At 41.6% G+C, this 27502-nt stretch overlaps 3 protein-coding genes across 10 annotated transcripts in view; 1 reads left to right on the top strand and 2 right to left on the bottom strand.

Annotated features, from left to right (window-relative positions):
- Positions 1-1126: 1126 nt before the first annotated feature.
- bend4 (BEN domain containing 4) lies at positions 1127-10159 on the bottom strand. Its single transcript, XM_030061879.1, has 6 exons — positions 9640-10159; positions 6876-7457; positions 5390-5481; positions 5125-5151; positions 4421-4661; positions 1127-2617 (listed from the first exon to the last, which is right to left on the bottom strand). The coding sequence occupies exons 1-6, from the start codon at positions 10157-10159 to the stop codon at positions 2379-2381; spliced, it is 1701 nt and encodes a 566-aa protein (XP_029917739.1). The 3' UTR covers positions 1127-2378.
- A 1568-nt stretch (positions 10160-11727) lies between these two features.
- Positions 11728-15375, top strand: shisa3 (shisa family member 3). Its single transcript, XM_030061880.1, has 2 exons — positions 11728-12433; positions 14113-15375. Exons 1-2 carry the CDS (start codon positions 12163-12165, stop codon positions 14748-14750), a joined length of 909 nt encoding a protein of 302 aa, XP_029917740.1. The 5' UTR covers positions 11728-12162; the 3' UTR covers positions 14751-15375.
- Positions 15376-16803: 1428 nt separating this feature from the next.
- atp8a1 (ATPase phospholipid transporting 8A1) overlaps positions 16804-27502 on the bottom strand; it is a 123150-nt gene continuing 112451 nt past the window's right edge. For 6 of the 8 annotated variants that reach the window (XM_030061872.1, XM_030061875.1, XM_030061877.1 and 3 more), the window contains 4 exons: positions 22826-22914; positions 22386-22478; positions 20934-21025; positions 16804-19637 (listed from right to left, as the gene is read on the bottom strand). In XM_030061872.1, coding sequence (XP_029917732.1) covers positions 19540-19637; positions 20934-21025; positions 22386-22478; positions 22826-22914 — 372 coding nt within the window. In that variant the 3' untranslated portion in view covers positions 16804-19539. Of the gene's footprint in view, positions 20241-20933; positions 21026-22385; positions 22479-22825; positions 22915-27502 lie in introns of all 8 variants that reach the window. The other 2 variants (XR_003928831.1, XM_030061878.1) reach the window with 2 other exon arrangements.

Here is a 27502-nt window from a genome sequence, read left to right as displayed (position 1 = left end):
ATATCTAAGAAAATGCTTCCACAAAAAATTCAGAAGCCTCAGAAACATTGAACACCTCACACTTGGCAGAGAATCGACAAAACCATCAGTTGTTTTCCAGCTTTAATGCTTATTTTATTTATAATAAATAAAAAACAACAAACTATTTGATTTGTTTTGTAAAAATCAGGTTGATGTTTCACAGTGTTGTTACAGCCACTTGGAGGGTAAATGATATGCCATTGAAATGCTGAGTCATCACAAGTAAATGCTCACATTCAGAACAGTACACAACGACAGAGCCCGGCGCTCACGGCTTCTGCGGCACTTTTCTACTTGGCTTTAAAGAGAGACGTGGTATTTCAAGAACACCTCACACAATATTGTACTTTATATTACACATTTACACAGCACTGTCATCTTTTTTTCACAGAAACAGCAAACTTATTGTCATCTAATAAATCTGATACATTCAAATGTGGGAAAATTTCTTTGCCGTGAACTTAGGTGATTGAGAGAACAACAGGAGACAACAACGGAAAAAAAGGAAAATGACTGAATAAAAATGGTTAAATGCTGTCTTAGGGAACTCTCACTGTGGTACTGCTTTAGCTTATCCCACAGAGAGACAATTAAAAGTGCATGAGAGGCTTAGAAACTCAAAAAATAGAGAAAAAAATCACTTGAATGTTTTCTGTTGAGTCTACAGATAACCGTTTCAGAGCCGAGGAGTCGTGCTCGAGAAAATATTCAGCTCCTCAGCGTAACTTAAGGAAAGGTCGAGAGACGAGCAGCCCGCTTCTAGACGTTGTGATCACACAAATTCAAAGACACAAAGCAGTAACACTTCACGCTCTAGAGGTCTTCAGTCAAGTATAAGGCATTCTAGTATATTATAGGGCAGCTGCCTTTAACCAACAGATATTACATCCATCCATCCTAGTCTAAAAGTTTTTTTTTTCTTCTTTTTTTAAAATCCTACAGTAAAGTCATGAGGTTGTAAACAGAATAAACTTGGCTTGGACAGACAAACAGATTCCAGTCGGATTCCTAAAACTCGTTCTGTATAAGGATGAATAATTTCATATTTAATAAACAAAGAAAGGAACTGTATTTTATTTAAAAAAAAAAAAAAAAAAAAAAAAAAAACATAAAACCTGACATCAGTATCAAAACAGTCTGTTTGAGCTTTTGTGTTCCAGTTTTTCCTCTGAATTTGTATTTTTGTATTATTTTTAGAATATCGGACAAAAGTCAACATAATGTAATGTTGGAATGTGATGTTCAAAACAAATTTTGGAGATATCATGTAACCAGTACAGATTTTATAAGGCTAACTATCAAACTGTTAAAAATCATAATAATAGTAATAATGAATTACTTTTCAATCTGTCACTTTTACAGAGTTTTACAGAACTGAGGATGTGGTCAGTGGTGACAAGAGTCCCTAACTTGTGTTGCAAAGTTTTCATTGCATATCTTGAAATCTACCGTGGGAATTTCAGACGTTTCGATGCAACACGGCTGCCGTGGCACACCATCACTGACCAGAACCGGTTTCAACCCAACACTTTTACAACACACACTGTATTGTACACTGGATAGACTACATTTTGTCAAACTTCACTTCACTTCACTTCTTTTTTTTTTTTTTTTTTTTGCAGAAATGAGTCCCTTAACATCTCAATCTTTGATCAAATGGAAAAGTGGACTAGAAATATGAAAAACCAGGTTACAAAACATGACTTGTTCATTCTCGAAACCTTTCGAAGAGGCACTCCTGTAGAGGGGTTGTTATTAAAGGTGCTTAGCTAATGATATGTCATTTTATGCATGAGGATCAGATATTAGTTTCCATAATGTGAGTGGTGGCTGGATGTCAGAGATGGGGACAGAGGCCTTGTCTAAAAAAAAATATATCAGCCTGTATTTTAGAAATTTGACTCTGACTTGGGCAGCATTCCAACAGGAATAACAGCTGAAGTTATGTGTTATCCTTTAAATTACGTTTGTGAAATGTGGAAAAGAAAAGAAAAAATAGTAAACTCCCATCCCATGCTCGTGCCCCCCTGTGTTTGGTTGCACCCTATCCCTCAAATTAAACTTATATGACTGCTACAAACATCAAACCATATAAAAAGTAGCAAACGGAAGACTCAAATTTTGTGTAAAATTTAAAGCACCCTTAAAGACTTAAAGAAGGTGTAAAAATGGCAAAAGAGCTACAAAACTACGAGAAAGAGGACTACTTCAAAGAGATTCTGCTTATATTCCCTATGATATATACCTCTTCTGGAATGTTTTACTTCCCTGTGTAAAGTGACACCAAAAAGTCAGCATTTTGGGATATGTTGTACAGCTACATTTTAGGCATTTGTCTTCCATTTTTACCCTCAGCTTCAATCCACCTGGCCGTTCTGACAGCCTTTCAAATAGAGTTCGTCCTGTGACAGGTGGCCGTCGTAGCCCTCCATATAGAGGCTGCTGGTGCTGCTGCCGCTGCCGCTGCTGCCCAGGAACGTGCCGACGGCCCGGCCCTGGCGAGCGTGGCCCACCGCGTCGCTGAACACCTTGTTGATCTGCTCCTCTGACGGCATCCACCAGTCTGGATTTGAGGCACAGTGCATCCGGATGAACTCTGACAAGAAAAAGAGAAGATGAGTGAACCTTGGCGTGTATTGGGGTTGAACAAAAATTTGAGCGTTCAATGCCTGAGAATTACAAAGATTCACTGTTTACTTCATTTTTTGTGGCAAGCTGAAAAAGCTTCTGAAACAGTATGTAGTCTGTCAAGTGATGCTTAAACCTGTATCAGTGAGATCTTAGGTGGGTTGCTACTTGAGCAGCTGATCCACTCCACTTAAATAATGATGGAGAAAACTCCAGGATGCATTAGGCCTTTAAATGAACAATTAATTCACTCAAAACATGAAGGTACAACCACAATAGGCACTAAATCACCGAGTGACTCCCCACTGTATGCCTGGGTGAGTAATTAGGCTAAGAATCTTGGAATACAAGTTTCTTTTCTTTTCTTTTTTTTTTTTTTTGGATAAAAAATTTTCAGTTCTATTTGACAAGTGCAGCACAGCATCCTTGAACTGTAGCCTAGCTTTAGATATTATCAGGAGCTACAAGTTTTGACTTGAAAAGCTTTAAAAGGAGATGTCATGCCTTTTCTGTCTAGTTGGCATGACGATGCAGCCAGTAACATGATGATATAATGTCTTGCAGATCATAGACCATGGTGGCTGGACGTGAACAGTGGAGAAACTGAAAGTGTAGGCAGCAGAAAATGACGGTAAAATCTCTCCACGTGGTTGATGGGGTTATTGTTCAATACTGACTCAACCATTACTTTTCCAGGTGCTCTCTGTCTGTGACAGATGCCGGCCATACACAGTGCAACTTGCATGCAATTTGCTGCATGTTGTAAATTACATTTTTACTGTTGCTATGGAACGTTCCAAATAATGATGCAAACCCAGTTCATGATTTTCATTGGATGGAACTCCAAAACAACTCTGCTGCATGCAACAAAACTGCATGAAAAAATCTCACAAGCAACATCAGTCAAAGTAGAAGATCATGTCTATCGATGTTGTAAAGATTGCTTGCTTGATAATAGAAGTACATAAAGGCCATACATTACTTTATGCAGCTTTTAATTTAATGGTGTCTGCTGGTTCAGCTCCAGCTACCCCACTAATTTGGAAACTGTAAAAGCACTGGGCGGGGATAGTAGCATGGAAAGAGGAGGAGGAGCAGCTATCACATGAAATTATGCAGAGTCCAACTTAACTACAAAACTATGGACCCGTTCACATTAAATCTAAATACAATTGCCACTCAATGCAGAACTTAATAAAGTCAAGTTCCCCCATGCAACTACTTGTAGTACAGAGTCCTGCTGGAAACAGGCAGTGACAACTGAAGCTGACTCTCACTGCTGTGCAGATGAGCCTGGCTGTGTGTGTACGGATGGAAATGGGACTTGACAGCTGGTGCTTGATGCATAGCGATGTAGCTGATAATACCAGGAGCAAGTCCTGTTACTCGCACACACATGCAAGTGTTATGTCTTCTAAATATGAGCGACTCCAGCTAGTTGCTGCAGCTGTTGAGCCCCAGGACGCTCATGTGAGTGAGGCGTAAAAATATTTTTTCATACAACACCTAGATATCAGTTGACAAGTTAAAGCATATTTAATTCCCTGAATATAGTGTGTCAATAAAGAATCCAAAGCTTACCCAGGAAGCATGTACTTCATTCTCGAGACTGATAAATTAGTAATTTTATGGAAACATAAATCCATAATGCGCAGAGCACAGGGTTAAAACACAAAGACAAATCACCAGCTCAAACAAAAGTGTATTATTTGTCATGTTAATGTTAATATACAGTTGACACAGCTGCTGTCCTCTGTTCACAGTGCTGTACCTCTGAGGCAGCTGACTTTGACAGGGTTGAGCGGTCGTCTCTCCAGGCCGGGCTCTCCTGAGTGGACGGAGCGCTTCCTTTTGCCCAAGCCGCAGGAGTACTTGAGCTCGTCTGTGGTGAAGACAAAGCGAATCAGGTAGCGCAGCAGCCGTCGGCCGTCTTTCTTCGAGGAGTTGACAGCTTCGTCCCATTGCTTATTAGTGATGAACAGCGGATAGTTCCCCAGGAGCTGTTTACTACCCTGAGGTGAGGAGGGGAAAGTGAAACTTTGAGAGGTAATGCTCAGAGGGGAGTTCATATTTATCTACAGGCATTTATTCATTTCACAGTTTGACAGGATATTATTTGAATTGTTTCACTTGGCTATAAACCAGGAATTTGCTTTTTATTGGATACTTATACTTGGATATACTTGGATACTTTATTGGTTTGACTGCATTGTCTATATGCTCTTTTTGGCATTTATACTTATAGATATACTCACACTAATATAATAAGGAGTTATCAGTATTTCTCAGGACTGTTATAAAATAATTCTAATCATTTCAGTTAATTCACCGGCAGTTTCTGTTTGTTTAATGGCCAAGTATTATCCAAGTAAGCCCTAGCCTAAAAAATGCTTCAAGCTCTTAAAATGAAACCACTTGAAATTGATGAAGCAATATATGGGTCAGGCCATAATAGGCTTAAATGAAAACACAAACCTCAAAGACTGTTTGCCGTTCTTCTTCCTGCAGAGATAGAGTTTATTTTTTAATTCTACACATTCGCCCCAGTGGACTGTTACTTAAACACAGCATGAAATATTTCTGATGCAGCCTGGTTCTAGCTAGGACAGAACATGCTTGGTTTAAGTGCAATCTGTGTGACAGAATATGAACATATGCTACTGACAATGCATGCTTTAAATAGCTGGGAGATGATAATCACATCTGACAGCCTGAGTTTTGTAATGAACTGTTTCCTCACCTCCGTGAGCTGCTCCTCTGGCATCGGCTGGACTAGCTGGTTGTGGAACTGAAGAACAGTCTTAAAGTAGTCGAGAACATTTTGACAGGGAACTGCAGGAAAACACAAGTTAACATGACTGGTAATACAAGCACAATGTGAGAGTGTATTGCAAACAACATCGTTTAAGTCTGCTATTGCATCAGTTTGGTTTATGAATGTATAGTAATAACCATGCATTATTCTACTCTTGACCTCATGATACAATATGTATCATTGCACCATTTGCATCATAATACATTGCAACACTTTGCAACATTGCAACAGAATTGTCTGAAAAAGCATAAACAAAGCAGAATACAAGCTACTGAAAAACATCTGGGTAGACTAATAAAATATGCAACATATTATATGCTAAATGGGGTGACAAACTGACTCAAAACAACTTAATTCAACATTACAAATCCAATTTACTGAAACAAAATTAGCACAATGCACTTACTACAAGCGCATTCACTTGTAGATTTCATCACATCATATGATAATTAAGTGCATAAAGAATGCATATTGATTGAAGGGGCAAGAGAATTGATACAATATTGTGAAAATATGACACTACTCAGATGTATCATTTTTTTTTTTTTTTTTTTTACAGAGGTATACTCTTGCTGAAAGGGTATTTTGGTTTCTAGTGCTAAGTGTTTTGTGATCCAAGTTGAGTATTTTATGTATAACATGGATATTCAGCACAGTGATATAATATCATGAAGTTAAAATGAGCAGTCTCAGTGCTAATTAGGTTAAGGTGACACTTGGGAGCCTTAAGGGAAGGAAACAAAGATAGATGCTATTAAGACTGTTGACCCAGGCTCTGAAGCTCTTACATTAGGTAGCAGGACTGCATTTGGTTGGTGTAAAGATGCATATAGCTGGAAATAATGACCCAGAGCAACATTAACCACTTTATGCATAAACATAAAGCAACACATAAAATGATACATAAAGCTGACACCTTTTGTGAGAGGGGTTTTCATATTCAGTTGAGGATATTCTTATTTAGCCATTACCAGTAACCTCACTATTATTGCCTAACCTCAACCAAAGTTTTAGTTTATCAAATGTAATCTGAACCATTAACTATACAATTGTTTCAGTTGCTTTAAAGGAAACCCCACTCTTAGTCGAAGTTGTTTTAGTATTAGGATAATACATTATTATGCAATTGACCAGACATAGGCATCGTACAAGTCAAAGCATAGATATAGTTGTATGAGATCACAATGCTCACACACTGTAATGAGCCTAAGAAATCCTCTAGCTTGGTACAATCATCAACCAACCTTGAGCAAAATATTTGTTGAAAACATTTCAAGTATTTGAGAGGAGTGACACTTTTCAGGGTCTTCAATCTATTTCTGCTCATGTGTATCAGCAGTGGTGTAAGTCTCTTCAACATCTGCACAGATTCCCACCCAAACAAGCAAATCGAAAGGCCTCATTACTGTACCTGGTATATTCTCCAGCTTGTTGCGGAGCTCCTCATTCTCCTGCTGCAGAGACAGCACCTCCTGCTCCAGCTCCAGGCAGCGCGGACAGCAGCTCTCCTCCTCCTCTTCTTCCTCCTCGGGTAAAGTGGACGAGGGGTGGCCGTACGACTCTGATGGAGTTGGGGAGCTCCAGCCGCCCAGGTTGTGCCGCTGAGGAGACACACCGGATCCAGGCTCTGCTGGGGGACATGGCTCATCCTCCAGGCTTGCAGTCAGGTGGGACGGCTGCTGCTGAGGCCCCGAGAGCAGATAGTTCTGCAGGGAGTCTGTGAAGACGCGCAGAAAGGCAGAGGTTTGTTGTTGGTTCAAATGGCTTCGCTGGGCTTCCTCATCTGTGTCCGTGGTGGAGGTGCTTTCTTCAGGTTTTGACTTCCCCAGAGAGGAACAGTGGCCCCCCTGCAACCCCTGACCTTCCCCTGGCCCATCTTCCTGCTTGATGTTAGAGGGGAGGGAGGACGACGGCTCCAGGAGTCGGCCGTTGTTGAGAAGACTTAGGACTCGGCTGCATTGCTGGGCAAAGGCATCCAAGATCAGACGATTCTCTGCAGCAGAGAGAAGAAGTAGAACCAAGAGGTCAGGTCAATTTAGCATCTTAGAGGTACAGGAATCTTTTATTTTCATAGATCGATAGCATTTTCTCTTTTGACTGTCCTCTAGCTTACACAGGAGTGATGAGTTTCTAATGACAGCAGATGTCAAAGCGTCATGTTTTGCAGTGGGCCTGTTCCCAGTAGGAGGAAGCATGTCAATGCCTGGTTATGAGAGCAGTATGTGTTACAATGTGATTTGTGCTCCACTGGTTTGGCTCCCTAGACCATTACAACACCCTGCCCCCCTTCCTACTTTTATCTCATTGAGGTAAAGCATTCTCATTGAGGTAAAGCATTCTGTTAACGTATGATAATCTGTTCCAATATCAATGAACTCTGAAGTCATAATATCCACTGTATTTAAACCCAACCAAGCAAAGGAAATCAGCACAATGCTATTGTCCAGAGCAGTTTCCCTGGTAGTCTAGGCACGTCTAAATAAGATGATCTCACACATACCTCCATGTAATGATTATGAGCCCATTACACACACACACACACACACACACACACACACACACACACACACACACACACACACACACACACACACACACAGACAAAATGAGTTCTAGGCGGCCCCTGCTGCGTTGCCATTCCCTGAGACGTGTCTATCGGCCTGGCGCAGATGTGTCGCATTTATTAATATGCGCACCGTCTCTGTTTACCCGTTCAGATGTATCTGATATCATTCGCCCTCACTCCAACCCCCCACCCCCCTCTCCTCTCACTGGCTCTGTGGTACTGTGAGCTGAGAGCCTCATAAAATTTCATTAAAAACAACATGTTCGGCAGAGGCAAATTTATGAGCCCCATTTATTTTAATCACAACTCTATGGGAAGGCTTTTAAATGCAATTTGCGTTATTGTGTGCTGAACTGATTGCTGAGTCCTTGGGTCTCTGATACGCCTCTTCATGAGAGGGACATCAAGTTTTTTTTCATCACACAGAGAAAAGCACTCTGATTTTGTTTCAATGGGAAATTCATGGGAAGTGTTGCTTGGGCTGGATTGTACATTTTGTACAATATGGCCACATTCATTTGCACAGGGAAATAGGGTTTTGTGTAATTATTCCACCAATAGCTAGGTGAAAGAGGACCACATGCAGCCCAAAATGGAAGCCAACTACATTACTGAACTCTGTGCTTTATACTTGAAAGGAACAAATAGACACATCTAGTGAGCCATTATAGATGTAAATTGGTTGTATATGTTATTCAATATGTGCTCCTTTTAGATTACAGCGTGTGCCCTGTAATACTTCATCACTACAGCACACTGTTACCAATTTGCATGCAGACTAATATAGATTCTGGATTCTGTGTGGACTGAACAAGATTGCATGTAAAGGAACAATAACCAACAGCAAATTGAGCCTCTGCTGCCAGCAGAGATAAAGAGATTAATATCTGATTAGAGGATGAGATGTCTAATGTTTAATTTAGTAACTGCAGGGATTAGGTTCATTGCTTTCATCTTAATGTAGGTTCCCATGGACCCGCCCTCCTTGCTGGGAACACATTCCTCCTGAGCACTGCCCTTTAATAAACAGTTGTGGAGAAAAATGAGCATGTAACACTGTGCCTCACACACACATACATGCATGAACACACACACACACACACACACACACACACACACACACACACACACACACACACACACACACACACGCAGCTACACAATTTAATTACTGATTTCAGCACACATAAACACACTGGACATTCAATCATAACCTCTCTCATACAGCAGCAAATCAATCACTGATGATAAACGGAAAAAAAGAAGAAATGGCAGCAGAAAGGAAAAGCTCAAACAAAGGAGATGCTATCAGTGATGAGATATTGTCTTTTGCCTTCTCTTCAGGTGCATTGAATGTATAGAGCATTGGTGCTTTTACAAAGTAATGTCTGGGCATGTGCATGTGAAACTAGGCGTGTAAATGAACTCAACTCCAAACACACCACTTGTTTTCCAGGCAGTAGGATCGGAAAGGTATGAATATGAAAAATACAGAATAATAAGCTGTTAAGTATCATCTTCAAAGGTGCTGTGTGAGCCCTCCTCCTCTCAACATGACTAGCAGACGCTCTCATCACAGACACTCCCTCTCAACAAGTTTGAAACCCACCTGAGCTTATACCGTAGGTGCAGTCTGGGGATTCCTGGCTTAGTGCGACTCGTCCAGGAGAGTACCTGGGCTCCTGGTGCGCCGCCGTGCCGCTGCTGGTGCGCCGCTGCTGGGCATCAAGTGCTGCTGCCGCCACGCTGCCCGCCGTCGCTGAGGTGGATGTCGGGACCCTGCTGCTGGGCCTGCTTTCACATGGGAAACGATGCTGCTGCTGCTGCTGTGGCGTCGGGTGATGCTGCTGGCTGCTACTGATGGTGACGCTGGTCTGCTGGAGCTGCAGCCGCTGCTGCTGCTGCTGATGCGGCTGGAAGGGATGAGGCTGCCCGGGGTGATAAGTGAAGTGATGTCCGCCCCCATCACCAAAGACAGGCACCTCGACCACAGCGGACCTGTCAAACCGCGACTTGCCCGCCGACCGCTTGCTCTGGAAGGTTTTCAGGGTGCTGTAGGGACCCCGTTGTTGTCGGCTCATCTTCGGGGCACAGGGCCCTTCATCTGCGGGCTGCATTTCTCCCTCCATCGCGGCCAGGTGTCACAGTGCGTTGGCTGGCTGTGGGTCGCTATTGTCGCGTCCTTGTGTGACAGGCTGCTGATGACTGGGGCTCAAAATCCGTCACTGTCTGGCTCGGTTTCCCTCATACACACTGTCGGAGGGTGGGCTAATTTACTGACAAGCCACCTCTCCAATCCCCAGGCGGGAGCGCCGCTATTTAGTACTCATCCAGGAGGGAAATACAGGCGGGACTTGTGCACTGCTGCTTGCCTTCTTTGTAACCCACATCCACAGAAAACAACGGGGCTCGATTACAGCCGTACAGTCTGAGTATGCGAAAACGCAAAACGAATTTCCACGAATGAAGGCAGAGGCCATTTTGCTACGGAGCACAAACCAGAGAGAGCCAGTCCTATCAATAACGCGATATGAGCGCAAATGTGTGCACAAGCTTCCATCCACGCCCAGCTGTAGTAGTTTGAAGTGAACCGTACTCATTAGATCTATTTCTGCTTGATATGGATATAGTAATATTTGTATTATACTATTTGGTCAGTGATTATTTGTTTAACAAACTGGCAAAAATAAAAATGGAGACATTTTCATCTTGCATGTCACAGAAACCAAGGCTTAGAATCCCAACAGTCTCTAACATCTTGACTTAACAATATTAGGCCAAGTGTAAAACCCGGGTGTCTGCCTAATTTCTGCCAGATTTTCTGTCAGTAACACCCCGGGCTTGAAGCAGCTGTCAGTATCCCACACGCCTAAAAGTTTGCCGTGCCACATGGGGGCGCCACATCAATAGATTATAAACAGTTGATTTGGTTGAAGGGGGAATAGGCGGAACTGCTTGTTACCGTGAAGATCATTTTCTCTCTTGCCAGCTGGACTCGCGGGTTAAAATATAGGCTAATATATAAAAAAAAATATATTTAAAATCTAAAATCAAAAACTTGCAAAAATAACAAAGTGTCCGATTTGCTGATTTGTCCCGAGTTTATTTTATTTTATTTTATTTTAAACAGGACTGTATTTGGCACGATTACAAACTAAAAGGTGATATGAGTGGTATTGTCAGACAAGAACGCATTTTAAAATTTAATAATTTAAGTTCAAATACAGGTTTGGTATTTGGTATTGGTATATTGGTTTGTAGGCTTGGCCTTGCAGCTATTAATTTACATGTGTGCATTTTATGTTGGTCTAAGTAGTAAACTCCCTTAGGAAAACAAAAAAGGGGCAAATGGACTAGTGAGGTAGATTTAAATGGCTGTCGCCTCCATAACATCCCTGACTTTACGTCCCTTCAGATGAATTTGAAAAGCTCAGCAGGTTGTAGTATTCTTATTGTGCTCCTTTCTCTGAGATTAAAGAAGCCAATGGGAAATTAAAAGAAGAGTCAGTATTTACTAAGTACAAACGACAGCCTGTCCTGGGCCATCTCACTGTTGTCAGGCACTTGTAGCGTGCAGACAACCGCTGCCACCAACCTACGTGCATGCGCACGTCTGGTTAATGGGGTTACGTGCGCGCAGACGAAGTCGGAGTCACAAAAGCAGCAGATATGTAATGAGCTGGGCGCACAACTTCTCTTCTCCATCAACACACGGCCGCAGGAGGATTTCCCACTCGTTTTCAGGGGGAATAAAGAGAGAAGTGGGTCGGTTTGTTCAGCTTCGCTCTGAGCTGATTTTCTCCTTTTTTTGTCTGAGAAGAAGCGCGATAATGCGACTTTGAAAAGTGATTTGAGACCGTCATTCATCTGGGCAGTCGGTGAGGACTCAATTAAGGATTTTCTCACGCGTTGCGTTGGCGAAAGCGGTTCTTTGAGATGTGCGGTGGGGAAGATGACGGTGACATAGCCTGCTTAGTGAGACAGACTTTCCGATAAACGGGATCCCGTTTCGGGGCTTTTCTCTAATCAAACTCATCCTCATGAAGACTTTGTGACCCCGGCTGACACTTAGTAGCAGGGAGTTGTTGGCTACGAGAGACGTGAGCGCCGGTGCGCCTCCACTGCCGCCGGGATGGTGTGCCTGCTGAACTGCCTGCTGCTGGGGTATCTGACCTGGAATCTGCGGATATCAGATGCACAAGGGGAGTACTGCCATGGGTGGCTGGACACTAATGGGAATTACCATGAGGGCTTTCAGTGTCCAGAGGACTTTGACACCATGGACGCCACGGTGTGCTGTGGCTCCTGCTCCCTGCGGTACTGCTGTGCGGCTGCGGACGCACGACTGGACCAGGGGAGCTGCACCAACGACAGGGAGCTGGACAACACCGAGTTTGCAGCGCGTAAGTTTTATAGTAAAACCCATCCCAAATGTGCTTTGAAGAGCTCAATTAACAAGAACGCTGCAGGACTGCGTTTCTAATTCTCAGTCAACAGCCAAAACCAACAAAACATGACAAAGTAAACAAACTGATGTTAAAATATTTTCTGTTTAGTGTAAATTTTAAACTAGGGCTAACTGGGCCTTGCAGGTTTACTCTGCCCCACAGGGAGGTCAGGCTCAGAGCAGGGCTGACTAGGAGAGAGCAAACACAGCTAGTGGGGGGTCAGTGCCTTGCTCAAGGACACCTCGGTCACCACAGGAGGACTTGAACCGGGTCCTCTGGCTGAAGTACAAGCTGATCTGACAGTGTGGTCCACCCTGCTCACTTTTGAGATGAGGAATTACACAGTGGGCAAGAAGTTTAGTGTATAAAATCCTATAATCCATTTTTACAATTTCACAAATCTCTCCAAGCCAATCCCCACCTTCTTAATGTATTATAGGTATTTAATAACCTGCGGATTATGGGTGTTACTGTGTACCTATTGCTCTATCTACAAACAGGCAAAGTGCTGATCTAGTTTTTACTTTAATTACTCTTTCAAAAAAATTAGTACAACATCCAGTCGCAGCACCTGCCTTTATCTGGGGTCCTGTGGCTTCATCTGACATCATTTATTTGTGTGTCAAAATGTGAAACAAATACGTAAAACACTGAAACGGAGCGTATGACTGATGGAATGGAATTAGGAGTACAGTAAAATGTGGATTGTTTTAGGCCTACGCACCATTTTCCAGAGTGTATTTCCAGATTTAACACACACACACACACACACACACACACACACACACACACACACACACACACACACACACACGCAGGCTCACTGCTGTCCCAGACTCAACACACTCGGACTTGACACAAAACTCAAATCTGCAAACCAGAGTAAAAGTCACAACAAACCCACGACATTATGAGAGAAGAAATAAACTAATTTCCTCAACTTCTGCAAACGTTCAATTGCCGTTCAAGTTGTCACACTTAATATATTGTTCCTTATAATAATAATTTAATCCTCGAGATTTTACTGGTTTTCTTTCAATTTCCCGATTGGATCAGCTCTATAACTGAGTTGGCAGTGTCGACACAATTTCCTCATGTTTTTGTTCTGTTTAAATAAATAAACACGACGATTTCCTCCTTGGGTGCAAACGGGCTTTCTGAAGTGAAATCTAACCGTTTTTATTTAAATTGAGGACATTTTTCCTCAGGCAGAAATACTATAGTGTTAGGTTTTGTCATTAATACTGTGAGAGATTTAACAAATTATATTATGAGATAATATAAATATCATGAACAAATTTGGCCACCCTGATTTTTTACAATAAATAATTGAATTTGGGTAAATCCAAAACACCAGATGTGTGTAGTTTTGTGAGGCAAACTCAAACAACAAAAGAGCAAGAGGGAGGAGAGGCAGTAAGAAATATTGAAATAATTGGTGATTCACCTTTGATGTTTTCAGTTTTTCCAGATGTTTTTTCATCTTTGAAATTTGTTGGATTTGTGTAAACAGAAAAAAAAATCAGTGCTTGTTGTGTTATTTCCACATGTAGGCACTTTGGATTGCCTTTAATTTGAGTCAGGCAGTTTCCATGTTACTCCCCCTAACGTGCATGAACCCTCTGTGCCCTCAGAGCCCGTCTATGTGCCCTTCCTGATGGTGGGCAGTATCTTCGTTGCCTTCGTGGTGGTCGGCTCCCTGGTGGCTGTCTACTGCTGCACCTGCCTGCGGCCCAAGCAGCCGACCCAGCAGCCCATCCGCTTCTCCCTCCGCAGCTGCCAAGGCGAGACCATTCCCATGATCCTCACCACTGCGCCCCCGAGCCTGCGCACCCCCTCGCGCCAGTCCAGCACCGCCACCACCAGCTCCAGCTCGGCAGGAGGCGGCAGCTCGGTGAGGAGGTTCTCCCTCGGCGGCCAGGGCCAGGCGCAGCAGCACCAGCACGGGTGCCTGGTGTCTGCCACCGTGTCCTCATCAGCCTCCACCCCAACCCACACCCCTCAGACTCTGCCTCCACCCCCGCCTCCCCCTTACACGTCTCCGGCAGCATCCATGCCAGGAGGAATCCAGCACCCGCACCCTCTTCCCACCAGCCACAACCACAGCCACAGCCACAGCCACAGCCACAGCCAGCTGCAGCTCCACCAGCCCTCCATGCACTCGCACCCGTCCCAGAGTGCCGGGTTCCTCCTGCCCCAGCAGTACTTCTTCCCCCTGCAGCCTGAAGCCTTCGCAGGGGCCAAAGGCTTTGCCGACTTTGGGCAGAGCTGACAGCGCTCTCAGCAGGGGAGAAAAGGGGGATTATAGGATTTTGTGATGGGATATGAGTCAGTGTGGCACTGTGGGCAAACACACTGCAACACAGCTGCCAGTACTGGGAAGGGACACCTATACCGGCTGAATGGAGGCAGCAGCAGCAGCAGAACAGGAGATAAAGCATGAATGTTGAGCAATGTGCCAATGGGGTTTTTCCCACTGCATTACATGGACATGTCAGATCTCAACAGACTTGTGCGAGGCAATAACAGTTTTGAATTTTATGCACTTTTTATATTCAATATGGTAAACAAAGTTGTGTGTCCTCCCTTTATTTTTTTACATGCCTTTCTCCAGGTGGCAGCTCACAGTTTTGGCTTGCATTTTGCCAATATTATTACTGAAAATGTAAGTGCTTCCCATTTTTCTGAAAGAACAGTACAGGCCAGCGGGGAAGTTTTCTCTGACACTGTGCGGAGTATTTTAAGACATTCGAAAGCGCGGGATTAAAATGTTTATTTCGACAATCGCAAGCACCTCTTAAAGAGAGGGGGAACTGGTACACAAAGGAAATTGTATTTGTGGAGGTACATGACTACTTCTGCAAAATATTATACAGGCTGACCAAGGCAGTATACCCCAGATCAAGGGTGTCATAATTATTCCCTAAGTTACAAAAAAATAAATAAAATTTTATCTGTCAGTACCCTTTGTGCACTGTGATGAAGTCAAAGTAAAATGACTGGAAATACCTTTGAAACATTTGTACAAAAATGTGTCATGAGATGGGGGAAGCCTCCATCACTGCCCAAACATAAAGGAAACCAGAGCTGCACAACAGTTCCCTACCTATCGCTCATTCTTGCGCCAGACTTCACAGCAGGAATGCAGCGCTGAGATCAGTCATTGTCAGTGTTCAATGAGCATGGCATGGCCACAGTGTTAAAAACAACTAGCCCCAGAATTAGAGTTTTAGGTTGCACCAACAGGTATGGCAAAATCTCAACAAAGACTGCTCTGTTCTGCAGTTATCTGAGTGTAAAACAGACGTGGCAATCAACGTCTAATGAATATCCCATACTGTCTTGTTGCAGATATTTGCTGATACTTCAAGGGTTTCTTTAAATTTTTTATATCCAGTGGTTTTTATGGAACTTTTCTATTACAAAATGTAGTTTGTGTGATCAATATTTTCCAGTACATAGATTACAATTTCTTTAATGTGTAACTTAAAAGTCTCAGGTATTGCTTTCACTTGGGATTTATGTAATCAGTTTTTATTTGGGCTACTGTCCCTTCAAAGATAACTGTATTTAGCGGTAGCTAATGTCTGCTGTTTCGCACTTGACTGGTTGTGGAAAAAAATGGTTAATGGTCATATTTCCACAACATTTCCCAAAGTTTTTGGGTTTGTGTAATTTCCTCAAACTTTGCCAGGCGTTGAAATCGTAATCGTCAAATTCCATTTTCATGTTATTTATTAAAGCAGGAACTCCTCATTATTCCTTACTCTGTTTGAAAGATATTACTTTTTTGGGGGAGGTTTGGTGCTGTTTATCCAAAGACTTCTCAGCTAGAATAACTCTTTATTTTATGTTTCAGTTAGAGATGATCAAGATGTGATCAAGAACACAAAAGCGAGGGGGAAATAATCTGTCATTTTAAATACATGGAAGTTATAGGTCAAAAAAAAAGAAAGAAAAAGAAAAAGAAAACATGAGAAGAAAATAAAACTCTGCAAGACAAATCTCCCAGGGTCATACGGTAATTTTAGCCCCAGTAAAACGGAGTAAAAGCCCAACAGGGTCACTTTTGTTAATCTGTCACAAGAGACAGATTATTAATGAAGGGACAGATCAAGTGAAGGGTCTATCAAGCAACACATAATAATAAATAGGGATTCTATTGATATTTGTTTGTCCTAGATTCAGACTGATGTTTTTCCTCGAGTGTCCCCTGCCTTTTCCTGTTTAGGTTCTCACTGCACTGCATGTCCTGTTTGTTACCACACACACAGGCAGAAGATTACATGGGCGACACAACTGCAAAGATGACAGTGATCAAGATGTTCCTCCATGTTTGCAAAGTTTATTTCAGTAGTCCTTCATGGCAGTAAAAGACAACACTTAAAAGTTTGCAGTCCCAACATGCAGAACAATCATTTAACAAAATGACGTAAACGAAACAAATATTAAAACCAAAGTTTAAAAGTGCATTTTTCTCTTGTAAAGTGACCAACACTTGAGGGAGAATCAAAGTAGTACGATTAACATTTAAAGAACAGCTTTTGTTATCCATTCATGCAGCCCACAACTTTCACAGACGACAACGTGTTTATGTTTTCCGGAAAAAAGCAACATTCCAAGCCTTCCACAACAACGAGATCCACATTCAGCAGTTTGGAAATTTTGACAGATGACAACCAATTAGTAACACTAAAGAATAGCATAACAGATCAATCCATTGATATACCCTCACTAAACTAAGAAAAGAAACACAAAAGAGCTTTTTTTGTAAAGTAGAGGTACACTGCATGAAGAACACAAGTTACAAACATGTACACCCAGAGAAATTGTATACCAAAACCAATAACCAGATAATACCAGATATCCACTACTGGAAAGGTACATTGAGTGCATTGTGCAACATCTCCTGTCAAAGCGAGCTGAGCATTGGAGGGGCCAAAAACTCCCATGGCTGAGGCTGGAGTTTGACCGCACAAACCCACACACACAACCACTCACACACTTACAAATAAACAGTCATACCACATACAAACACGCACACACACACACACATTCCCAGATGGGCCATGCATCAGCACATAGTAGTACACCATAAGAATACCTGGAGTCGTGCAGACAGACAATTGGAGCAAGCATTACTGCACATGAACGTGTGCTGCGCAGAAACAGACACACATACGCACACGCACGTGCGTGCACGCACACACACACACACACACACACACACACACACACACACACACACACACACACACACACACACACACACACACACACACACACTAAAAGAATGCGACAAGAGAACTGGGGTGCCAGGAACTCCCAATCTCACATATAGGACACATACATGCAATGCTTACATAGAGGTTATCCACAGAAGAGGTTACGCGCACACACACACACACACGCACACACACACCTCCACACATACACATGCACATGCAGGCAACAATCTAACACACACACACACAGCCACATACACTCTCTCTCTCTCACCATCAGAAATCTGATCTCCCATAGGGAGAAGAAAGCAATCACACAGACACAAGTAGTCAATTATAAATAAACAAAGCTATAACAATATTAATAATAAGACATTTAAGAAAGCTCAGTTTCCTCATTCTATCATTTTGAGCATTCTGCCAGGTTATCAGAGAAAGAAAACAGAAGTTACGGACAACAATTCATTACAAAGCCAGTCAATGCAAAATTCATACATTTCCAATATAAAAATACAAATTCACAAAATAACTATAGAGACAAAGTAGTTCTGATATTGTTGTGGAGTTTCCTGGCTAATGTTTCTCTCTCCCTTAAGCTAATGGCACTTATGTTAGAGGGATAAAATCTCCATTTTGAGGGACATACTATCATGAAATAGAAGCCACCGCTGTAAGCATACAGAAAGGACCATCACAAAACCCTCCGCTGGACTCTGAAACAGGAATCTTGGTTTTACATGTGCCACAAGGCACTCTATGTGATTTTCACATTGTACAAGTACAATACTGTGGTGGGGGAGACAATGATTTTGTCCTCTCAAAAGGTGAGCACTGTTCTATGCTAGCTGACTAGACTATTCTTGGCTATCTTTTTACTATTAGGGAAAAGGTCTAGTTAGGCACCATTGTGATTGTTGCAGCCGAGTGATGTGTGGAATGCTATTTCTTTGTCAGGAGCAATCGAACTGCTGTATAAATGGTGGAAACCAACCGGACTATGTCATAGGAAGCAATTGTAAAAAAGAAATTTTTAAGCAGGCACAATATCCACATACTTTAGAAAAAAAAAAAAAAAAAAAAAAAAAAAAAAAAGAACAGAAAAAAATGTGAATGAAAGAGATAGGTATGGCTGAAGGCATGAACAAATGTAAGGCCTTACTATACAGTAAATGTTTCCTTAAGTGCAAAACAAAGAAGAAAACTAAAACATTTACAAATCTGGTCTGAAGTGGTCCATTTAGTGCTGGAATACACTCAGGAGTGTAATTATGTTTGGTTTAAATTTTTCCGAATTTACTGGTACTTGGAATCGATTGTATATACGACTGCTCTTTGGCAATCTCCTGTAAGTTCAAATTAATTTTGTACTCTAAAAGTAATCACTGTCCAGTGTATTCACTTGTACAATACATCAACAGTATCACAGAAGCTGGACTTAAATTTAATAAAATGATTTTATACTTTTTGGCTCAGTGCTAAAAATGCCTTAAATAAATAGGGAGGAGATCATTCACGCCGACAAACTGAGCTCCAACAAGCGAGGAACTTCAGACCACAGGCTCTGCTAAAAAAGCACAGTGCTCATCATGTCTGCTGGACACACAACTACAGCATAGTAAATATGTTTTCAATACTTTTTTGTTCCTAGTTTTTTTCCCTTTTTGAAGTATAACAAGACATCGTTCTCTTCTTCTCTTCTAATTCCATTATGTCGAAAAATCCCCTCAGGCTGGAGGCATAAGCTCAACCCATGGCTTCTCCTTGTTTGCTTCAAATCGCCATTGGAAACGGCTGTTGTGGCTCCGGATAGGCCGGCCAGGCCAAGAAGGGCAGGGCTCACCACTCATTGGTCCTCTGTTTGGTGGTGTCATAGGCTCTGATGACCTCAGACTGTGACACCACGCCGTTCTCGTCTTGAGAGAAGGCATAGCCATCTGCAGAAGGGATCAAGGCAATTAAAACTGAGACAAGGCAATTAGCTTAAACATAATTATCTTAAATTTAAGGAATAAAAACAGACAAAAAACTAAAACACTCAAACCATCTCAATTAACAGACAGTAAAAAACAAACAAATGGGTTAACATAAATAATGAAATGAAAAGAATACAGAAAAACTAGTAAAAAACTAGCCAATGCCCCCCTAAAACTTGCATTTGTAGTGTTAGTGCAGCCCTGTGATCTTTTTTACAGATCTGAAGCCAGCACATAGGGTTCACCCTGACCTTTGACCCCTGACTCACCTTCAGGTGTCAAATGACTCGGTCAGTACCTGGAGGCCAGCGGGCGAGTTCAAAGGGCCGCGCTGAGACGAGTGCATTGTGGAGAATAACAGCGCAAAATTTTGTCAATCATTATCTTGCTCTAAAGAGCGCTCAACTCAGGACACGGCACACGAGGGAAGGAGCGGAAGTCAATAGAGAGAGCATTAAGATCTACAGGAAAACAGGCTTCTATCAGGGTGGTGGGACTGGATTTTTATGGGTGAAGAATTAAGGGGAAATGCAAGGTGTCACACAGTAATGACCTGATCCCCACCTACGAGACAAACAAAACACAAAATGATCAAACAAAGGAGCAGAAAGAACAGAACAGAACACAGCAAAACAAAACAAAACAAAACAGAGAAAACACGAACAGAAATAAAAACCACAAAACCAAAGCCACATTATCTATATTCACCTCTCCACACTACCTTGAAAATAACTCGTATAACTGTAAAAATGAGTGGATGGCCCACTGGAGCGACATAGTAGTGGGTAGCAGGTGTTAAGACGCAGGGAGCCATGGGGCCATGTTTAGAGTTACATAATCGGCCTCAAGACAGGAATACAGATGTGTTTTTCCTGTATCTGGTTAATGTGGAAAAAGTATATAGAGAGGTAGGATGAGGAGTGTTTCTGACTCTCCCGCATGAAGGACAGTCTCCTCTGGGGGCTGTGAAGATATGCTGGGGTAGGAATGATGACACTCGCTCTGTTCCCCTGGCTAGCTCACGGTTTGGAAGCAGATAAATCTAATGGAGATAACTCGAGTCTCTGATTTCTCTTCGGGATAATGGTGAGACACCTCTGACTTGACTTGAGGTACACTGAGGAAGTGACTGTCTATGTGTGTCGGGAAAGACAGAAAGAAAGACAGACAATGAAAGAAAAAGAAAGAAAGAAAGAAAGAAAGAAAGAAAGAAAGAAAAAGAAAAGAAAGATAAGAGAAAAAATCAGTGTGACTTACGGAGCAGATTTTGCTGCATGGAGTCAGATCGGTATAGACTAACTGTACTCTTCTTGAAGACATTCTTCAGGAGCTGGGCCCTCTCCGTCAAACTGCAGGAACACACACACACACACACAGAGAGAGAGAGAGAGAGGGAGAGAGGGAGAGAGAGAGAGACACACACACACATAGAGTGTGTTAAAAATCACACTGAGCACCACAGGCAGATTTAATGACCCATACATCAAGCCTCTGTCTAAGCTCCTCCACAGAGCAGAGTGAGGACAGACCTGCCAACTGCTCTACCTGCTGCGAAAGACTATTTAGGGAGACAAAACTCTGGAGATGCAGGGGAACAGGAATGAATTAAGGTGCATGTGTCTGTGCGTGTGCATGTGTCTGTGTGAAATATCTGGAATATCATGTTGGCCAGTAGGCATGCATGTAAATCAATTGTCCAGTGTGTACTCATGCATACTATCTGCATGGATGTGTGTTACGTGTCTGCGCACTAATATATGCATGCCTGCCTACGTGCATACATGCAGAAACATCCAGGTATGTGTGTGAGTGTGTGTTTGCCACTGTATACATACTTGTTTTTGTATGTGTGGATGTGTATGTGTGTGTGCCAGGACCAGGGCTGTAGCCTGCTGGGTCCGGGACAGTGGCCAGGTAGGGGGATCGCTTTCAGCCGGCAGGAGATTTCACCCTGATCTGCTCAATGCTAATTCCCACCACAGGCCTTGGGGACCCAAGAGAGCCAAGAGAGAAAACCTGGTTTAACTAATAAGAGTGTATCTCATGGAGCTGTTTTCATGATATATGGCTTTAATATAGGAAGAAGGTTGCTCCAAAATAAATGACGATTTGGAATAAAAACAATGCCTTCTATTATAGAGTGATTGCGAACATTAAAGTAAAACCTCAGGTAAATTTCAAACCTTTTTGCATACAAAACACTAAAATAAGTGGAGCCATTAACCTATAGTTATGAAATATTAAATGATGTATTTTGTATTTTAGATGATGGATGTGATTTTTCCTCAAAATGGCCATAATTAATTTGGGAAGAAATTCATTCTTCACATTTAGCCTACCAAGGCTTTGCAGGGTCTCTCTGTGCACTATTACACAGAGCCAAAGTAAGAATAATGGCCCAGACATGGACCACTTAGCTTGGATGAGTGGTTTGGATGTGTATAATAGCGGGCACTAAATACAGAAAGCAAGTGACACCAGTTATTTCTTTAACACCAACAAGAAAAATTCAAATGAAACAGATCACACACTGACAAAGTAAAAGGTTTGGAGTTCTAAGAGGAAAACAATACAATTTTACTACAAATAGATTTTTTTGATACGATAAATAGATAAGATTAGATAAATACTACATCAAAAAGATTATGTTAAGAATTTAAAATGTAAAGGCTACAGAGAGAAGTGTGGTTAGGTAGTGTGTAATTGTACCTCTTGCCGTGCACCACTGCACCAGGATCTTTGGATAAGGCCTCAAGCTCTTGTACTTCATCCACCAGGGTCTTGAAACACACTTTCTTAACCCTGTTCATAAAACGTATAGCATAAGAAAATAAAATTAATTACCATGCAACAACCAATGACAGATGTCTTGATGCAACCTGTATAAATTGTAAATAAAATTTCTGCTGTTGCAAATTTTTTATGATATCTCTGATCTACTGTGAGCTGATGTCAACCAGATACAGCATACATAGAGTATCTGCACATTTCCCACAGCTTATTCACTAAATGGAAATGCTGCACTTCCTGGGAAGCCGATACAAACTCAGGAAGGGATTTCTTGAGAAGATAGGAGAAATTCCCAAGGAATTCCCTGGAGAGAAGTGCAGGGGGTGATGATGAGCGACCAGAGCAGAGAGGAGACTTACACTTTGTAGGCCACGTCAAAGACCAGCGAGGTGACTGGGATGAAGAACAGGCCCATCCAGAAGACGCCTGAATTGAACATCATCTCCGCCTGACACACACACACACACACACACACACACACACACACACACACACAGATAAATTCTTACCAGTCATTGGAAACAATGCAGAGTTCAACAGCTGATTAGGTAAATGGAGAAGACCTTAGAGGGGAAAAAAAGACAAAAGCCCCCAAAGGTATAGCCATTATCATCTCCTATTGTGCCAAATAACAAAAACCATGCATGACAAAAGTAGCCCAAAACAAGAATCTCAATTGTGAAAACAGTGAGAAGATAGGCCAAACTAGCTTGGTCAAAGTAGGTAATCCACCATGACTAAATGATACCATGTTGTTGTTTGGATTTCCTCAAACACATTTGAGTGCTTCCCCTCCCTGCCCCTTCAGGATGGAGGAAGTACCTGTGAACTATTTAGACAGTGGTATCTTTTACACAGGAAAACAACTCCACTTTGTTTTGTGTTGAGAGCCTCTGATCATACAGGGCTACAGAGGGAGGATTGAAATTTGAGGTGTTTTTAATGTGTATAAAAGATGCATTTGATACAACAGCAACTCAATGTAAGCGGACATGGATGCAGCAGAATCGCTTCAAATATATGGTATATCTGTAAGGTTCACACCAAATACTTTTACATTTGAATGATTGTTTGGAGAAGATCATCACATCAGCTCCTCAGAGTAGTTCCTAACAACAAAAGATGCAGATAAGGCAGTTTCCTACTGTAAGCTGGTGATTCTATTAGCCTGAGTCACCAAAACTGACTTCAGAAAATGAAGTAGCCTGTAATAATAATACTAACACTACTACTACTAATAATAATAATAATAGATAGATAGATAGATAGATAGATAGATATACTTTATTGATCCCAACCAGGGAAATTCTGGAGTTTCAGCAGCAACAGTAGAAACATACAATAAAGTTAACTAAAAAAAGAATAAAGGCTAAATATATACAATAAAGACTATGAAGACTAAAAACTAAAAATATACAATAAGGGCTAACCTAAGGAAAAGAGATATGAGATGTGAAAATATACATATGGAATGAATATGACAATATACAGATGGAACTGAAGTATATACATTATTGTATAGATTGTATAGATAAGGAGAGTTAGCATGAAACCACGAAACCAAGAACCAAGTGGCAGAACCTGGCGCCCGGTAATGGGATTATATGGGATTATGGGATTAATGGGAATAATAAGGATAATGATAATAATAATGATCAGGGGTCTTGGCCCTGAAGTACACTTGATTTCTACTGGGACCACTGATGTAAAATTGTACCTACTCCTGGTCATCTATCCATTTGTCTACTGTATATGGGACACAAGAGTTCACCAAAAGTGAAAGGCCATGCTGGTGCTATGTTATCTTATGGTGTAAAGAGAAGCTGTCTCTTGGGTAGACATGTTGTTGATGCAAGCTCTTCAAGAAATGACAGACTATCTAGGGTTTTGTTTACTAAACATACAAAGAATGCATGAAAAATTGGCCAAAAGGAAGGGGTGCGTATTTCACAGGCTGTGTGCTATACTCAACTTCACAAAATTGCAGATTGAAAATGGTGAGATGCATGCCTACCATCAAATACACAGAAACCCTCTAAAATGCATGAATGCCACTCAAATGATCCTCAGATTCCACTGAGTGCAATGGAATAGGTAACAACAAGGGAAATGATATGAGGAGAAAGAGACACAGTGAATTTTATTGAAACATGGGTAGGATGCTATTATTTGATTGTCCATAAAAACTTGGATGCAATTTCATGAATTGTGTGACAGTAAAGACATCTAATTCTCACCGGGGCCACAAATGGTAAAAAGCGTTCACCAAAAAACCCATTCATAGGTTGTCAAAGCATAAATGCACAGCCAAGTTGAATAAAAGTTCACAGACAGAAAACTTTCTTTTCTGTCCTCATAACCTTTTCGAATAATAAACAATGAGGTCATGTTTTTTTTTTTTTTTTAAATTTAGGAGCATCCAACAAATGTGTTCATTGAGTGCATGGGCCAAAATAAATACATAAATGAGACAGCTGTGATCTTCACTGAGACTCATTTGTCATGCCAGAAGAAAAATAAGTTTAAATGTGAAATTTTTCAATTCAGATCTACATCTCCTTGGATATCTTAGTTTGCCATGTCAGCAAACAGCTTCATCTCTTTCCTTGATCATCTAGGAAACACGCAATTCATCAGAAGTAGACTGTCTTCTATAATGGTTTAAATTGAAGGCTTACGAAGCCATGGCCATGTTGGGAGGTTCCTTTGGGTCTCGAGGGGAGAGGGGGACAGTGGATCATCTTGGCATGGGCTAACCATTTCAGCTTTCTGAGAGGAGGCCATGTTTGCTTTGGCCAAGTTGCATTGAAACTATCTGTCATTATGTGTCAAAGTGCAAAACTCACGCTCCTTGCAATACAATTTGGGCCTAACATGCTTGTGCCACTTGTTCAAACTGCTGGGGCCTCCAGACAATGTCCTTCCTGTAATCTGAAACAGGCAGGGCTCTCAGATGGCGCCTTAGGAGATACACGCACACAAGTGTGTGAAAAAACACAGAGACACACACACTTGCACATACACACATGCACACACAGATCAGTGTCAAACGTATCAAAGTGCTCAGGTGTTTCCAAATTAGCTAATCTGTTCGCCATTACCAGCAAATGGACTTTGATGTCTGACAAAACACTGGGGAAAGCGGAAATCTCTAATGACTGGAAATCAAAATGGCTTTTTCCTACAGTTTGAGATGGGATGGGAATGAATAGAGCTTTTCTATATTGCCCAGTGACCAAAAATATATAAGATGAGGGAAAATTGCGTCGACGCACGGGATATTGTCATGTCAATTTTGAAATTAGGCAGCCATAATGAAAACATTCTTTTTATGGTCATAAATCAGTTAAATTATTTTGGTTTTCATCCAGTGTATCACATATTTCAATGGTGGGGTTTCAGCTCGCTTGAGAAAATAAACCATAACTATGTCAAAGTTAAAAGACCCCAGTAAATAAACCATCTCTGTCTTTTACAGCTTCAATCTATGAGAAATATTTATATTAATATATCTCCATAAATAACATACATCCACAATTGATATATATAGGCTAGTACCAATACCTTGCAAGTAACAGTTTATAATAAAAGTCAGTAATCCATGAAACCTACAGAAACCATTAAACTACGACAAAGTAAACCTAGGCCTATGTAAAAACCACACTTTGATTATTAAGGGCAATCTTGATCTCTGTTAATATATACAAATGAATAATCCACAGCAGTTACTACAAACAAGTTACTATCAACAAATGTTTGTCTTCAACTACTGCGGGTTAATCCAGCAGTGTTTGGTAGATGCTAGTGGTGTTTCATACCATGGGGCTCTTGGGAGCTGGACGGGTGAGAGGGGTCCAGGGGTGGGGGTGAATTTTTAGGACAAACTAATAAACTTGTCTGGCTGCGCAGACAGTGGTGTCCGCTGGCATGGTGTGGTGTGTTTTGACAGGCAATCAAACCCTCATGACCACCGGACACACGCACACGAACACACACGAACGAACACACACACACACACACACACACACACACACACACACACACGAACGAACACACACACACACACACACACACACACACACACACACACACACACTCTAGACAGACAGAAGCAATCATATGTGCCCATAAATATACAAACGTGTATACACACAAAAACTACCTCAAACACTGACACATGCAAACTTAGATTGGTACTTTCATACAAAACCCACAAATAAGCTATTATATCAAAGTCGTATGTTTCTCAGCACTTCTAATAATTTCCAAATGTTGTGTAGTAAGAGCTCATAAAAGAAAATCAAAGGCATTGGCGGTATTCAAAAACATAAATCCCAAAATCTGGACGAAAACCTTGACTATACCTGAAAACTCAAGTATTTTATGGTAATATTCCAGGAAGAATTGATCAGGGGAATCCATCAAAGCAGCAGCTGGCTGATCATGCTTAGAAAGGCCCACAGGCTCTAAGAATGTAAATGCCTGCTATTGTGATGGTAAATGTGAATAGAGGACAATCCACTACTTCACTATTCACCCTGTGGCCAGGCCTTTGGATTTGGAAAGTATAGATTGAAAAAAGCCAGCTTCATATGTGAGAGACTCATACACGTGTCACACAGACTCTGCCACCCGCCTCTGTATCTGCATAAACAATATTAGACACAAATATAAACAGAATCCCAAACAGTTTTTAGTCATACACTGAAGACTGCTCTACTGACTCTGCCACAACCCAGAGATGCTAATATTCAGACACTAGCTGCTTGAGTGCACAGAGCTCCTTTGTGCACACTTTTTTTTATTAGGTATACTGAAGGGACTAGGGACTAGGCTACGTCAAATCCAGTCTGAGGCAATACTTTGGTCTGCATCTATCCATGCTTGTTTTTCCAATTGGCTGAATTCAGCTGGCTTAACCAGACTGTGCATGTTTTTTGGAATAGGTGAAGACTGCTCTCTGAATTAGTTGTTGAGTAACTCCAGACAGTAAATGGCTGCAAGGAGAGGGTGAATCTATGCATTTGGCCAAATGT

Source organism: Myripristis murdjan, chromosome 10 (assembly GCF_902150065.1).
Source record: "Myripristis murdjan chromosome 10, fMyrMur1.1, whole genome shotgun sequence".
Classification (NCBI taxonomy): domain Eukaryota; kingdom Metazoa; phylum Chordata; class Actinopteri; order Holocentriformes; family Holocentridae; genus Myripristis; species Myripristis murdjan.
This window is presented reverse-complemented; position numbering and strand designations above follow the sequence as displayed.

Excerpts from the sequence above, each read along its gene's own strand:
- shisa3 (XM_030061880.1), top strand. The coding sequence starts at position 12,163 with ATGGTGTGCCTGCTGAACTGCCTGCTGCTGGGGTATCTGACCTGGAAT. Across the intron at positions 12,434-14,112 it reads CAACACCGAGTTTGCAGCGC|AGCCCGTCTATGTGCCCTTC; the intron begins GTAAGTTTTATA and ends CTGTGCCCTCAG.
- bend4 (XM_030061879.1), bottom strand. The coding sequence starts at position 10,159 with ATGGAGGGAGAAATGCAGCCCGCAGATGAAGGGCCCTGTGCCCCGAAG. Across the intron at positions 5,482-6,875 it reads CAAGCTGGAGAATATACCAG|TTCCCTGTCAAAATGTTCTC; the intron begins GTACAGTAATGA and ends GTTTTCCTGCAG. Across the intron at positions 4,662-5,124 it reads AACGGCAAACAGTCTTTGAG|GGTAGTAAACAGCTCCTGGG; the intron begins GTTTGTGTTTTC and ends TCCTCACCTCAG.